Raw genomic sequence first — 16,940 nt, 5'->3', positions numbered from 1 at the left:
TCAAGTCGTAGCTGCAACTTTTTTATTACAAAGAATATTAAAGAAAAGAAATAGTGCACTACGCCACCCATACCTATGCGATATTTAGTTCACAGTAAATACTTGTTTCATGAAATAAACAACAACACGTGAACAAAGTATTTACTGTACACGTTATTAAGTTTATCCGTGCGGCCCGTACATCCCGAAGGTTGATGAAACAAAAAATGCAAACGCTGCCAAAACTGTCAATAACTTTACTACTGAATTGCTTCTCGATGGACAAGTCGGCAATGAACGCTTATCTGCAGTGCTCTTGCATCATTTTAGGATGTAGACAACACAAGTTGAACTGAGCATTAGTATTGCTTGAAAAGCGAAACGTTAATGAAGAAACTAACGAACAAAGTTAAGTAATGTAAAGCCGTGTTCTGTAATAACTCCCAAAATCCAAACATATGTTTTTTCTCGGTGTGTCTGTCGACTACGAATTCTCGGTAGCACCAACTCAATACCCCGTTGGCCTGCCAGCAGTCTCGCCTTTCTCAAGATGCCATCCTTGAAGTGTTCCTCAACATGGCCAAGTTGGTATTTATGGCATTAATGTGACTGCTGATGTGCTGTTAAGAGGCCACTTGTGTTAAGATGGACAGACTGCAACATCACGGAAACTGGTTCATGAAAAGATAAATAATTGACGACAAATTAAAAGACAAATCAGAAACACACGAGAAGCAGACACTGATACGCAGTTTGTCAGGTTTCACTTACAGACATTATTTAAAATACGTCAAACAGTCAAAGATCTTCTCAAAGTTGTGACTGAAAGCGCGACTGAATTCTAAGTCCATCGTGTCTCACACAAAAGAAGTAAATTTAGCACCAATACTCTCGCTTGGGACGGTTATGGAAGAAATAGATAATCTTCTGGATGACACCAACAGCATTACGTACATCTGAAACGGCATTCAGGTCAATAATAACAAGTTTAAGTCTGTGGGACCCGCAAAGGGCAATGTCTGATTCAGGATATTTTTCACGAATGCTTGCCTGAACACAGTTTTAAATGCTACCCATCACGAGGCAGCCATCGTAGCCTTGGCCGAGTAGTTTGTCCCTGTTAAGGAAAGTACATAATGTATTCGCTGACAATGAAGTTGGACACAGGCAGTGCGTCTCTCTAAACAGCAATGGCAAAACCAATGAATTCTCATCGAGTACAATCGCCATCAACAAATCCAACGCCCAAACACCTCTGTTCAGTGTCTGAGATCTCTGCATTGTATTACCGAAATACCAAGAAAACGCAGTTAATTCTTGACGCTGCTGCTCGTATATTTTGGTTTCTTGCTGCTGCCTATGCTCCGTCGATACAAATCAACGTTTTGACTCGGGTGATATGGTAGGAAATTTTTTTTTTTATATCTCTTCTATCACAAACTGATGGACGTGTTTAACCTGCTATTTTATTTTATTGAGCGCTACCAATGACCGCAACTCCGCAAGAGGTAACTACATTGACCAAGAGGACTGCACTCTTCAATCTTGTTCAAAGAAACTTTTATTACATGTATCAAATCAAAAGACAGCTGGCAATGTTTTTTACTCCAAGACCAAAAAAAAAAATTACTTTTATCACATTCTAGGTCTTTACTAAATATAATGATAACTATTAATTGTATGCAAATGAAAACAAAACGTTACGACTAACGTGCTATAGAATATTGAACATTGAATTGCAAGCGTACAAGGTCGGACATTACCTACATATTAGCTTGTTACAGTTTATTACAACAATAGCTTATCCTTATTAACTTTATGTCCATGAAATTTTTAAATGTTAAGCTGCTTCCTAGCAGAAGTTAATTGATTTGAAGGTGTAAAAAAACTGGCTAAATTTGGTTACCCAGAATTCCTGTATATATTTGTTATGATAAGGACAATGGCCATAAGGTAGATGAAGAGAAAGTTTGCTCTACTTAAAATGCCACGAATATATAAAACTGATTGTCAAAGAAACAATTGTTGAAAAAGAAAACCTATGTTAATACATAATATCAGGTGACCGAGCCTCGCTCGGATGAATAATTTGTTAAGGAAGGATATATACCCGAAGTCATTTTGGGAATATTGTTGTAATTACGAAAATGAACGATTGGGTAAAGACTATCAATCCGAAGAGTTGTTTTTTCTTTCATCAGTTCTCAATGTAATTGTACATGGCGATTAGAATAGAAAGTCCTCCCAACAGTAGGCCTATAGTAAACCACAGCTCACGTCTTAACGTTTTACATTGCTTCTTTCGCGTAAAACTATTGGGCTATTGTTGTAATTACGAAAATGAACGATCAGATAAAGACTACTAATCTGAAGAGTTGCTTTAGTGTTCTGTTAGTTCTAAATGTAATTGTACATGGCGATTAAATATAAAGTCTCTTAGTCCTCCTACAGTCTAGACAAACCACAGCTCACATCCGTCTTATAGTTTTACAATCCATCTTTTGCGTAAAACTATTGTAGGCCTACTATTATTGGCTTGGAAGAAAGTCTTTGCAGTGTTACTTCTCAGATGGTTACGTTCAGACATTTAATTATAGAATTAGTATATATTCATTATGGCTTTAGTACGAAACATCAACTGGCCCTTATTGTTTAGAGAGAGAGTAGTCCTTAAGGGACTGCAGGCACGACATGGCCTAAATTGTGCCGATATGCCTCAAATCAAAAATCAATCAATCAAATCACGAAACATCAAGTGACGCAAATCTCTACTTAATAGGGTAAAACAGGCACTTTGTGACAAAGTAAAATGGCACATTTTTTCTTAATAGACTTAAATCATTGCATTAGTTTTCTAAAGAAACGTTTCCGTGGGGCACCTCTGTTACGCCGAAAAATATGTTCGTCCCCCATACGGGATACGTGCCCTGCCCAGCCTGACTGTCGGACTATAAGAAGTTCATACCGGCTTTTGCCATCCATCCATCCATCCCAGTGGTGCTACAGCCCGTGGAGGGATATGGCCTGCTTTTACAGATCTCTCCTGGGCCTTCCGTCAACACGCCCTAACTCCAAGCTTTTTACCGAGGTTTATAATTAAATCAAAAGAGGCTGCAGCGTACGCAAACTCGTTGACCGCTAGATGGATATCATGTTTAATGTGAGCAAGTAAGGCGTAGAGAAGCTATGTTATGATCATTTCCTTTGTTTTGGTACAGGACAGTAGACACCGAAGCATGAACACATGGTAATAATTCACCAGCAAAATAATAATAATAATAAGGCTTGTCTTCGAATCCGAAAATTAATGAGGATTGCAGCTGTGACCTACATAGTTTGCCACATCCAGGGCAAGCATAACCATTGTCCGCGGTGCTCGATTAAGATTTTCTTTTAGCGTCTGCGTCTGTCCTCGGCAGCAGATTTTCTTTTGGTCTCAAATGTGTATCCGCGGCCTTTGAGGGGATTCTTTAAGTCCGACAGTTACGCTGGACAGAGCAGTATCCTGTATGGGAGACGAATCTCAGACGAACGTATGCCAAAGGCAGTCTTTTTTGGTGAGCTAAAAGTGGTCGACGTAACACCGTAAAGCTTAAAAGACCAGTTTAGGCGCCAACTTGCCTTAGCTGACATAGAAGAGAGCATCAGGTTATATGCGGCCTCAGAACGAGACAGCTGGAGGTCACCAGCAAAATAAACAACAAAGTAAAAGGTGTCTACACCACTCTACGCAATTAATTCCCCGATGTGGCCAATGAGATGCGAATTTTTTTCTCACTATTATGCACATACCGTGAAATTTTAAAGAAAATCGTTAGAGCCGTTTTCGAAATAAAAGAATTGTTCGCTTAAGAGTATAGGATATATATATATATATATATATATATAAATTTTATTTCAAAAACTGCTCTAACGAATTTTTTTTTTTAAATTTCAAGCTATGTGCCTATTAGTGAGAAAAAAATTCTCAACTCATTGGCCACATCGGGAAAACTCGAAGTCGACCGTTATATCGGTTTGAAAATGGCTCATTATCGAAAAATTAATTTTGGCTAGCATGTTTTATGAATGAAATTTTCTATATGACGTCAATGGGAAAAAAACTTGACACCGCTTACGTCACTAGGCTCACAGCAGTACACTAAGACATTTCTTCGCAAACAAGAAAAGGTTTTAATGATTCAATTGGCGTAAATAAACATTTGCGCACCATCTTATTGTACATTGATCCATTATGAAACTATGGAAGAAAAATAATGAAATTGAATATCTTTATGTATGTATGTAGGCTTTATAAATTGTTTATACCTTAATTGAGTACACCCGTAGGTAGCTTTTACTTTGTTATTTAGCTGGTGAATTATTGCAATGTGTTTAAGCTTCGAAGTCTACTGTCCCATACCAAAACATAGGAAATGGTCATAACACAGCTAATCTATGCCTTACTTGCAGAACTAGGGCCGGCCGTAACATTTACGGGGCCCTATGTGAAATGGATTGCGCTCGGACCAGTAAGGGTGGGGATAAGGATAATAAATGAAAATAAAAATTTTGTATTAAAAAATAAATTCGTATTTGCATTACATTTTTATTAAATGAAAACTGACGATGCCGATTTTTATACCACGCGTAGGACTGGCGTTTACCATATTGATTGACACCCCAAAATGACAATTTTGTCTTTTTAAGGACATTTTTATGAGTTTCATGAGATTTCCAGGAGCTCCTTGAAAACAAGGAGACCACGGGAACCCTATTATAAATTATAATGGTTTAATTTAATAATTTACACCTAGAATTAGAGGGGGGCTTTGAACCTTCGGGGTCAGCTGCGGCAGCATAGACCTAAGACTGGCCCTGATGATATCCAGCTCGCGGTCAACGAATTTTCATCACGCTGCTGCTTTTTTTGGTTAACCTAAAAACCTCGGTAAAACAGAAGTCATGTTCCAGAAGCCACCCAATAAATCTTACTCAGCTCAAAGATCACCGCGCATAGACATCCCTTAAAGTGGTAGATAACTTCACATTATCTGGGAAGCATAGTATCAAATGACGCATTGCTTTAAAGAGAGGTTGATATGTGATCATGGATAGTCGTGCTTTTGGACGCCTCCAAGCGAGAATGTGGAGAAATAAATCGTTCCGCCTGTCTACAAAAATCAGTGTCAACCAGTGATTCTCTCAACCCTTCTGTGTGGATCTGAGACATGAGTACCTTATAGAAAGCAACTAAGACTTCTTGATCGACTTCACCAAAGACCGCAAACATATTTTTGGCAATCTTTTTCCTCACAATAACGCTTCTTTATAATACTAACGCGGATGTTTTTAAGTCTCAAAGGAAAAAATGCGCGATTTTACTTTGTTACTAGGTGCACGTTTTACACTATAACGTAGAGATTTTGCATTGTCTTCGAGTCCGAGGAATGCAGTATTTCCCGTGGCTGCACAGCCCCAGCAGTGACCTAAATATTATGCTACATCCAGGGCAAGCATAACCATTGTCCGCAGGTGGTCGATTTCGATTTTCTTTTCGCCGTCTGCGTTTGTCCTCGGCAGCAGATTTTCTTTTGGTCTCAAATGTGTATCCCACGGCCTTCGTGAGTGACCTCCAGCTGTCTCATTCGTAGGCCGCATACAACCAGGTGCTTTCTTCTATGTCAGTTAAAGAAAGTTGACGCCTAAGCTGGTCTTTGAAGCGTTTCCGTGGGGCGCATCTGTTACGTCGACCACCTTTTAGCTCACCAAAAAAAGACTGCCTTTTGCATACGTTCGTCTCCTATACGGGATACGTGCCCTACCCATTGCAACTGTCGGAACAAAAGTAGTCCCTCATCGTCGATGTTGGTAGTGCGGTCCTGCCACCGTATGTCCATGATGGAGCGCAAGCATCTTTGGTGAAAGCGCTCAAGAAGTCTAAGTTGTTTTCTGTAAAGTGTCCATGTCTCAGAGCCATAATGAGTTTATTAATTGCAATATTAAACGTCAGAAAGTAACCATTTTAGAAGTTACACTGCAAAAACTTTCTTCCAAGCCTATAATAGTCCAATAGTTTTACGCGAAAGAAGCAATGTAAAACGTTAAGACGTGAGCTGTGGTTTTCTATAGGCCTACTGTTGGGGGGACTTTCTATTGTAATCACCATGTACAATTACATTGAGAACTGACAGAACGAAAAAGCAACTCTTCGGATTGATAGTCTTTACCCGATCGTTCATTTTCGTAATTACAAAAATATTCCCAAAATGACTTCGGGTATATATCCTTCCTTAACAAATTATTCATCCGAGCGAGGCTCGGTCACCTGATATTAAATATAAATATACATACATACAAGAATTGCTCACTTAAAAGTATAGGATACCTTTAAATTTTAAAGAAAATCGTTAGAGCCGTTTTTTAAATAAAATTTATATACATATATATATGTACATCCATACATACAAGAATTGCTCGATTAAGAGTATAGGATTCATCAAAATCAGAAAAAACAAACAAACATTGGAACTCAAGAACAAAACTATTACTAAACAACCATAATATGAAACACATTTTAATGTTTTCATTCACTTTTATATTTTAACTACAACTTCTTGATCAAAGTAAAGTTCCCCTTTCAGACCTAACGATCTATAAGGCAGATGATGTAAAGGTCATCCGTTTCTTTGGCCCACGGTTAACAAGGGTGTCATGTGGCCAGCACAATGACCAACCGCCTTTACTTCTCCCCAACAAATGTCAAGTTCCCATTAGAGCTGATTGGACTCAGAGACTCCCTAAAGATCATGACATTAAAAATACCAGTATTTAACGAGATTCGAACCCAGTACCTCCGATATGGAAGCCAAGCGTTTTACCACTCAGCCACCGCGCCTCCAACTTCTTGATTGGCGATCTCATTATCATGTTAAAGAGTTTAGATAACTAGCCGAATAGTGGACATGAACTGCGAGGTGGATTCCAAATCAAACAACTCTCCACGCAGTTAGATAACTAGCCGAATATTTGACATGAACTGCGAGGTGGATTCCAAATCAAACAACTCTCCACGCAGTTAGATAACTAGCCGAATAGTGGACATGAACTGCGAGGTGGATTCCAAATCAAACAACTCTCCACGCAGTTAGATAACTAGCCGAATAGTGGACATGAACTGCGAGGTGGATTCCAAATCAAACAACTCTCCACGCAGTTAGATAACTAGCCGAATAGTGGACATGAACTGCGAGGTGGATTCCAAATCAAACAACTCTCCACGCAGTTAGATAACTAGCCGAATAGTGGACATGAACTGCGAGGTGGATTCCAAATCAAACAACTCTCCACGCAGTTAGATAACTAGCCGAATATTTGACATGAACTGCGAGGTGGATTCCAAATCCAACAACTCTCCACGCAGTTAGATAACTAGCCGAATAGTGGACATGAACTGCGAGGTGGATTCCAAATCAAACAACTCTCCACGCAGTTAGATAACTAGCCGAATAGTGGACATGAACTGCGAGGTGGATTCCAAATCAAACAACTCTCCACGCAGTTAGATAACTAGCCGAATAGTAGACATGAACTGCGAGGTGGATTCCAAATCAAACAACTCTACACGCAGTTAGATAACTAGCCGAATATTTGACATGAACTGCGAGGTGGATTCCAAATCAAACAACTCTCCACGCAGTTAGATAACTAGCCGAATATTTGACATGAACTGCGAGGTGGATTCCAAATCAAACAACTCTCCACGCAGTTAGATAACTAGCCGAATAGTGGACATGAACTGCGAGGTGGATTCTAAATCAAACAACTCTCCACGCAGTTAGATAACTAGCCGAATAGTGGACATGAACTGCGAGGTGGATTCCAAATCAAACAACTCTCCACGCAGTTAGATAACTAGCCGAATAGTGGACATGAACTGCGAGGTGGATTCCAAATCAAACAACTCTCCACGCAGTTAGATAACTAGCCGAATAGTGGACATGAACTGCGAGGTGGATTCCAAATCAAACAACTCTCCACGCAGTTAGATAACTAGCCGAATAGTGGACATGAACTGCGAGGTGGATTCCAAATCAAACAACTCTCCACGCAGTTAGATAACTAGCCGAATAGTGGACATGAACTGCGAGGTGGATTCCAAATCAAACAACTCTCCACGCAGTTAGATAACTAGCCGAATAGTGGACATGAACTGCGAGGTGGATTCCAAATCAAACAACTCTCCACGCAGTTAGATAACTAGCCGAATAGTGGACATGTACTGCGAGGTGGATTCCAAATCAAACAACTCTCCACGCAGTTAGATAACTAGCCGAATAGTGGACATGAACTGCGAGGTGGATTCCAAATCAAACAACTCTCCACGCAGTTAGATAACTAGCCGAATAGTGGACATGAACTGCGAGGTGGATTCCAAATCAATAAACTCTCCACGCAGTTAGATAACTAGCCGAATAGTGGACATGAACTGCGAGGTGGATTCCAAATCAAACAACTCTCCACGCAGTTAGATAACTAGCCGAATAGTGGACATGTACTGCGAGGTGGATTCCAAATCAAACAACTCTCCACGCAGTTAGATAACTAGCCGAATATTTGACATGAACTGCGAGGTGGATTCCAAATCAAACAACTCTCCACGCAGTTAGATAACTAGCCGAATAGTGGACATGAACTGCGAGGTGGATTCCAAATCAAACAACTCTCCACGCAGTTAGATAACTAGCCGAATAGTGGACATGAACTGCGAGGTGGATTCCAAATCAAACAACTCTTCACGCAGTTAGATAACTAGCCGAATAGTAGACATGAACTGCGAGGTGGATTCCAAATCCAACAACTCTCCACGCAGTTAGATAACTAGCCGAATAGTGGACATGAACTGCGAGGTGGATTCCAAATCAAACAACTCTCCACGCAGTTAGATAACTAGCCGAATAGTGGACATGAACTGCGAGGTGGATTCCAAATCAAACAACTCTCCACGCAGTTAGATAACTAGCCGAATAGTGGACATGTACTGCGAGGTGGATTCCAAATCAAACAACTCTCCACGCAGTTAGATAACTAGCCGAATAGTGGACATGAACTGCGAGGTGGATTCCAAATCCAACAACTCTCCACGCAGTTAGATAACTAGCCGAATAGTGGACATGAACTGCGAGGTGGATTCCAAATCAAACAACTCTCCACGCAGTTAGATAACTAGCCGAATAGTGGACATGAACTGCGAGGTGGATTCCAAATCAAACAACTCTCCACGCAGTTAGATAACTAGCCGAATAGTGGACATGAACTGCGAGGTGGATTCCAAATCAAACAACTCTCCACGCAGTTAGATAACTAGCCGAATAGTGGACATGAACTGCGAGGTGGATTCCAAATCAAACAACTCTCCACGCAGTTAGATAACTAGCCGAATAGTGGACATGAACTGCGAGGTGGATTCCAAATCAAACAACTCTCCACGCAGTTAGATAACTAGCCGAATATTTGACATGAACTGCGAGGTGGATTCCAAATCCAACAACTCTCCACGCAGTTAGATAACTAGCCGAATAGTGGACATGAACTGCGAGGTGGATTCCAAATCAAACAACTCTCCACGCAGTTAGATAACTAGCCGAATAGTGGACATGAACTGCGAGGTGGATTCCAAATCAAACAACTCTCCACGCAGTTAGATAACTAGCCGAATATTTGACATGAACTGCGAGGTGGATTCCAAATCAAACAACTCTCCACGCAGTTAGATAACTAGCCGAATAGTGGACATGAACTGCGAGGTGGATTCCAAATCAAACAACTCTCCACGCAGTTAGATAACTAGCCGAATAGTGGACATGAACTGCGAGGTGGATTCCAAATCAAACAACTCTCCACGCAGTTAGATAACTAGCCGAATAGTGGACATGAACTGCGAGGTGGATTCCAAATCAAACAACTCTCCACGCAGTTAGATAACTAGCCGAATAGTGGACATGAACTGCGAGGTGGATTCCAAATCAAACAACTCTCCACGCAGTTAGATAACTAGCCGAATAGTGGACATGAACTGCGAGGTGGATTCCAAATCAAACAACTCTCCACGCAGTTAGATAACTAGCCGAATAGTGGACATGTACTGCGAGGTGGATTCCAAATCAAACAACTCTCCACGCAGTTAGATAACTAGCCGAATAGTGGACATGAACTGCGAGGTGGATTCCAAATCCAACAACTCTCCACGCAGTTAGATAACTAGCCGAATAGTGGACATGAACTGCGAGGTGGATTCCAAATCAAACAACTCTCCACGCAGTTAGATAACTAGCCGAATAGTGGACATGAACTGCGAGGTGGATTCCAAATCAAACAACTCTCCACGCAGTTAGATAACTAGCCGAATAGTGGACATGAACTGCGAGGTGGATTCCAAATCAAACAACTCTCCACGCAGTTAGATAACTAGCCGAATAGTGGACATGAACTGCGAAGTGGATTCCAAATCAAACAACTCTCCACGCAGTTTGTCGTCTATGGGAGTGTACTGGGGTATTCCGTTTGTAATGTAATCCACTTTGAAGAGAGTGGTCAGCATTCTGGAGAGACACTCTACAAAAGTATATTTCGTTCATTCATATTTCCAGCTTCTGGAACATTTTGCTGGGTCATGTACCTTTAGCTCTGAATGTGTTCGGATATGTAATAATAATTGCATAGCCAGTGGAGGGGTCGTTTTTATGGTTTTTAGGGTTTAACCCGTCTTCTCCCCCGAAATAGTATCACCATGATTTTGCTTAATTTTTTTTTGGAGGGAGATTTTAATGTTAAACCATCACTTGCCCCAGCGTTGCGAAAAAAGGGGTGGGGTAGGTAAAACCCCTCTTCATTAAAAAATTAAAAAACTACAGTCACCAAATTCCAAGAGCATGGCCAAGGGGGTTTTGAGTTTACCCCTTTCCCTCTCTTAAAAAACAAAACAAAGCAAATTACAGTATAAAACTCCTTTCAGAAGGGTTTGAAGTTAGCTACTATCACTAAATTACATGAGTATATAAAAAGCTATATTGAGTTTAACGGCAGAGGATTCAAAGAGCCGGATAGTACAGCTTAACGATCGGATATAGCCCGAGGTTTGTTGTTTGGACATCACCGCTATACATATATAATTTAAATGGAATGAATATAAACATCTTTTCACTTAAGAGATTCCTGTCTTTCCAACGTGCTACGCAATTAATTTAGACCTACCAGTCTCATGGTAATTTACCTAATGCTTTGAGCTGATAAAAAAAACAACGTAAAAATATAAATGCCATTGACCTCACTTAATCTTCTCAATTACCGTTGTAGGTTAGTAGCTCTACTCTCTGTTCCATTCTGTACTCTCTGTTCCATTCTGTACTCTCTGTTCCATTCTCTACTGTCTGTTCCATTCTCTACTCTGTTCCATTCTCTACTCTCTGTTCCATTATCTAGCTAGTAGAAAAAAAAAAAACAGCTTCAGTTTCCTGGTGATAATCTCCTCGAATAAAATCAGGCGTAATTACTTCCGCATGTTGCAGTATATCTTCTGTTGCTAGACTGGCCCACATTGACCTTGTTTATAGAAATGCTACATAATTAATCTAGTTTATCAAGTTTAACAAAATCTCCAGTCAGGTGGCATTTTTTAAAAAAACAGCTAATTCTCAATCAGTAGGCGTCATTATCCAGGTAGTTGCAGCTTCTGGTCGTCAGCAGACGTCTTGTAGAGTTTGTCGCCATCCCCATTCAGTAGACACCATGAGAGCAAAAGTGCTGAACAAGTCTTGAATAGGAGAAAGAGAAAGCCTCAACAAATACTGAAACAACGTTTCATGCAAGCAATGTTGCGCAGATTGACTTTTGAAAATCTGCTTGTGCACTCGTAGTTGAAGCCAAAGAATCCAACGCCAGTGAATTTTTTATGTGTCTCCATTGTCACTGGAGACAGAAGGAGTCAGATGCTACATTAAAACATGTAGATTTTCATCCATGGCGAAAGTCCTATAAATAGCATGCTTTTTGGTGTATCCGGTGTAATAAACAGCGGAAGTGTTGCTACGTTTTTAGGAGCACTTTAGAACCAAAATGTTGAAGCTCTTCTGTTTGTAACTTTCATTTAGTTGGCAATATTGAAGTTCAATCCAGCGTCCTTGACATTGTTGAACGAGAAAATCGGTTTGCTATAATGACTTGAAGCCATTTTTCGCTTTTGTTACTTGACACGAAAGGAGCTTAGTTAATAAGAAACAATCATCTGAGGTAGGCAAACAATGTTTTTAGTAATGTTGACAAAATAAAACAAATAAGTTTTTAATTTCAAATGAGTAAAAGTGCGAACGTATGCATAAAAACAAAACAACTTTTACAAGAACTTTTAATAACGCAGAGAGCTAGCGGGAAGAAGACCTCGTGTGTGAAATGTCTTACTAGGTAGTCTGTCATCTGTGATAATAGCTAAACATTCTCAGTGTTCGCTCATTTACAAACTTGAAGCAGACATTTGGTTCAGCCTGAACCTAAGTTGGAACATGTGTTGCTAGTGGGACCGATAGTTTTATTATTATCGAGCTAAAAAAAAAAGGAGAAATAGTCTATGTACATTTTACTCGCTCGCCCCTTCTCCTTGAAGAGCTCACCACGAGAGCGCGTTTTCCTTAGTTCAGACGATCCATTCAACCCAATTCACCCCGTCTCGTCACCCCAGAGAAAACGTCACAGTTAGCAGATATATAAGATGGGATTTGACACGTTCGTTAGGAGGGTGCTAGAAACAGAACGGAGTTGGCACGCTCTTGAAAATTATAGATAATTTTACGATTGCAGTTAAGTGTAGATCTAGATTGTTTATCTTTTAAGCATTTTAAACAAAGATACATTTTAGCCACAAGTTAAATGCATTATCAGCAATAAAATGCAAATCTGATTTCTTATGAAATATATTTTGGTGGTTATTAGATTAGAACTTTGAAAATATATTTTCTTCGCGTAGAATATTTACCATCAGTGGCCATAGTATATCTAAAAAAGGATCAGATAGAACAAATAATTACTTATCAGTGGATTCTAGAGCCAGAGGTAATGAAATTCCAGACCTTGTTTATCATAGTTTACTGACTCTGATCGATTTTTTGCCATCGGAAAGTGATAGAACTTAGGCGCGACAAGCTTCGCCTGAGATTCAGTGTCACTTGTACAAATTATTGTACCCATTTCAATGAAATTGTGTTTAATGAACAGAAGAGAATAATACTGACAATATAACCCCCAAAAAAAATCAGGATTGGCACAAGTTTTTCAAACCTGAATCATGTGCTCTTTAGCTCCAAGGGGTTATATTTTGTATGCTAACGCTGTGTGCAAATCACTGATCGTTTTATATTTTGTTCTAAACCAGGTTAGTAAATTAGATCTGTGTATTTCTTTGCTATTGTTAGATATTTTACAAATAGCCAAAAAAATATTTGTTTTTGAAGAACTTTGTAAAATATTGGCTTCAAGTGATTTTTAATTAGGCCTACATCACAATTCGATAAAGAAAATAATACACACTTTTTTTTTGTGATCGAACTAAATAGTTTATTAGGGCCTACAACTATTACTCAGCAGATTGATTGAAAATCAAACGTATTTATAATATTCTTTAAAAAAAATAAAAGTAATTATAAGAAAAAAAAAAGATATTTTTGAAAATGAAACGAATGATTTAACAGGAACTTCTATTGTTGTAAATATCTTTTGAAACTACAAAAGTTAAATTCATTATTGTGACATGATTTATATTAAGTCCTACTTTTACCATTTCTCAGGTGTCCTTTGCTCTCTCTCATTATAAAGGTAAGAACATTTAAATGAATACAAAATAGGTCTAGTGCTTTCTGCTTATCAAAACAAAGGGGGATGTAGACCTGAGCTGCCCATAGATGCTGAAATAAAACAAATCCCAGTCTTCAATAGGATTTGAAACCGGAACGTCTGGTTCGGAAGCCAAGCAATTTACCGTATTGAAGTAACGTTAAAATTACAGGGACAAAAGTTACCCCCCCCCCCCCAATCTTACACTCCGGCCATGCTATAATAATAATAAAAGGATTGTTTACATAATTAAGACTGCTTTTCTGTGACATGATTATATATATAAAAAAATTGTTTTCTTGGTGAAGATAAAGTTGAAAATAAAAACAACAACAAAACAAAATAAAACTAATTTGCGTTTGTCTGTTGTACGCCCTACTAATCCGTGGCATTTTACGTCTCGAGAGACGACCATTTCCCTTTGCAACTTCTTGTGTGACTAAAGAGGCCAATCCGTGATACACAGCTGCGATCGCAGGTTGGACATATGTGATCACCAGGCACTGTTGCATTATCACCCTTCTTTCTGCTTCTGTATTGTATGGCATCTGCAATCCGAGACCCTACTAATAATTTATCAAAATCGTTAATTTTTGTTCTTTCAAAAAGTAAGAAAGCTTATTGTATGCAAATAATCATAAATTGGTTTTGAAAACAAGATTTAATATTTAGTATTGTTTATTAATAGTATGTTCATCCACCGCCACACAAAAATAATTCCATCCAAAAGCACTCAAATTACTTGATCAGAGGGAAAGACTTCCTCCGGAGACCAGATTGGTCCTCCAAGATTGGTCATTTACCAATCTCTCTGTTCAAAGGTCCCCCATTAAATAAATCTAGAATCTAGATGACCATTTCATCCCATCCACTTTGGGAGTCAGTCAGCTATCTATGACGTAGGGAGACCAGAATCCCGAGCCTCATCGCGAGGTTGTCTTTTGTATTCGTGAATAGAGGTCTGCCTCCCCCCCCCCACCCCCCACCACCCGTGAGAAACACCTTTGAACGATGTGACAAGCGGGCCACTCTTTCTTCCCACGTGCTCACTGTACGCAGTATTTAGGAAGCCCACTGGAGATCTTTTTCTCTGTTCGCCTATTTCTTACAATGGACGTTTACATCACGATAAATATTACAAGTGGTCGCAGGGTAAGCTTTCTTACAAAAAAGCATACCTCCTATATGCAGGGAGGCAATTTTGCGGTTGATAATAGTTTTTAGTTCATAGCTAATCATGCTGAAAATATTCCAACCTGCCTTTTTACCTTCATTACTTACCAAACAGAGGACTTACGGGTGGACACCGTAAATCCGTTTCTGAATTTGTGTGAAAACGCAAATTATCTTTGTAATCTTTTTTTCCATTGATTCTTTGATACAGTTAGGAAACTTTTAAGAGAGAAAAATAAATTAAAGAAAAAAGGCGATTATAGCTTTCACATTTAGCAAGGTAAACCAAATAGTTCTAATTAATTTACGAAATAGTTCTAATTACTTTTTTTTTAACAATATGGATTTTTTTCATCGTTAAATTTAACGGATGATGTAGGCCCACTAAACTAGTAGATGGTTGGAGATGCAGATGGAGTTTTTTTTATACACCTTGACACTAGATTTGCTCCAACAGGTGGTAGCCAACGGCCACAAAGATTCACCTGAAACTAGTGGACACTAACGCCACTAAGGCATTTATATAACGACCTTCAAATACTAGCACTGGAGACCATCAATGCCAGTGCCATTTTCGCAACTACTGACACCGTAAGAGCAGGCTATGGACACCACACGAGTTTCTTAACTCTGACTGAGTTAAAATCTTTGGACCATGTGGTAGTGTTGGCAGGCCATGGCGATCTGTGAAGCCTTAAAAGTCAGTGGCTCTCGTCTCGGCGAAGGACATATGACTGAAACACAAATTGTTGTGGTCACTGACTTGAAACCTATGAAAGCCCTGGACTAGAGCTCCGCAATATCAACTAAAGCAACGCTTTAGGAAGACTAAAAAAGAGAGATGACGCATTTACTATGCGTACCGTACAAACACTTTTCATGGCCCCTGTTAGAACGTCTGAGATTTTTGTGCCAACTATTTGTTTAGCAGACATTACAATTTTTCGTTTGGCTTTCATAAAAAGCAAACAAACTCGGCTACATAAAAAAAAAAACAAGACTTACCCATACGCCGGATGTGTATAATGTAAACATATAACAGACATACATAAAAGTCACGGGTAAAGTTGTGTCGGCTGTTGACGAACATGATTGTTAGCTTAGATTTATAGGAAAATGGCTGCCTGGTCGTGCGGTTTGCGCGCTGGACTGTCGTTCGGATTTATCGACGGTCGAGGGTTCAAACCCTGCCCGCTCCCATCCCCCCGTCGTCCTGCGGGAGATTTGGACTAGGAAGTAAACTATCTTCAACTCTGAAGGAACATCCGAAACATGTAAAACAAAACAATAAATGGACAGGCGAGTCAGTTTTGTTGACCTGTTTTTTTTTTTTTTCCTCTTTTTTGAGGCCAAGGCATCGTTGTTAATGAATACGCACTAACAAAGCCCTGTATTTTACTTTACTTATCTATGAACATCATAAGCTTACTGTCCTTACACATTTGAATTTCGTTGGTTGCTAATGACCCTTTAACAAAGCGTCTAAAATCTTTTTATTGAGTTCCTAATTTTTATTGTCCCCAGGCAAATTCATAAGTAGTCCAGTTCAGCCCCTTCATCTATCCCTTAGTCTGCGAGGGGCACCACACTCGATCTGTTGACCATGTTTCTCCATTCACCTCTGTCTTTTGCTTTGGATAGAATCTCTTTCAATGACAAGCCCGTCCATTCTTTTTTATTTTCTTCCCATCGCTTTCTTTGCCTGCCTCTTCTCTCTGGTACAGTTTCCTGAAGGAAGGTCTTTGCTAGCCCTGAGCACCTTGTCAAATGGTCATAGCTGTCTAGCTTGCGTCTTTTTGTGAGTAAGCAGGTCATCGTGGGGTCAAATCGCTGTTTTTATCCTGTTTCTAATCTCTTGATAAGTAGTAAGAGCCGATCAATTATGTATAAAACAATGAATGATACAATAACAACAGAATGTAAAGTAT

General features: G+C 39.4%; 1 protein-coding gene across 1 annotated transcript in view; it reads left to right on the top strand.

The window, feature by feature from the left end:
- Positions 1-12,797: 12,797 nt before the first annotated feature.
- LOC106065287 (A disintegrin and metalloproteinase with thrombospondin motifs 2-like) overlaps positions 12,798-16,940 on the top strand; it is a 60,803-nt gene continuing 56,660 nt past the window's right edge. The window contains exons 1-2 of the mRNA XM_056021223.1: positions 12,798-13,381; positions 13,794-13,821. Coding sequence (XP_055877198.1) covers positions 13,295-13,381; positions 13,794-13,821 — 115 coding nt within the window. The 5' untranslated portion in view covers positions 12,798-13,294. The remainder of the gene's footprint in view (positions 13,382-13,793; positions 13,822-16,940) is intronic.

Source organism: Biomphalaria glabrata, chromosome 2, assembly GCF_947242115.1.
Source record: "Biomphalaria glabrata chromosome 2, xgBioGlab47.1, whole genome shotgun sequence".
In the NCBI taxonomy this organism is placed as follows: domain Eukaryota; kingdom Metazoa; phylum Mollusca; class Gastropoda; family Planorbidae; genus Biomphalaria; species Biomphalaria glabrata.
This window is presented reverse-complemented; position numbering and strand designations above follow the sequence as displayed.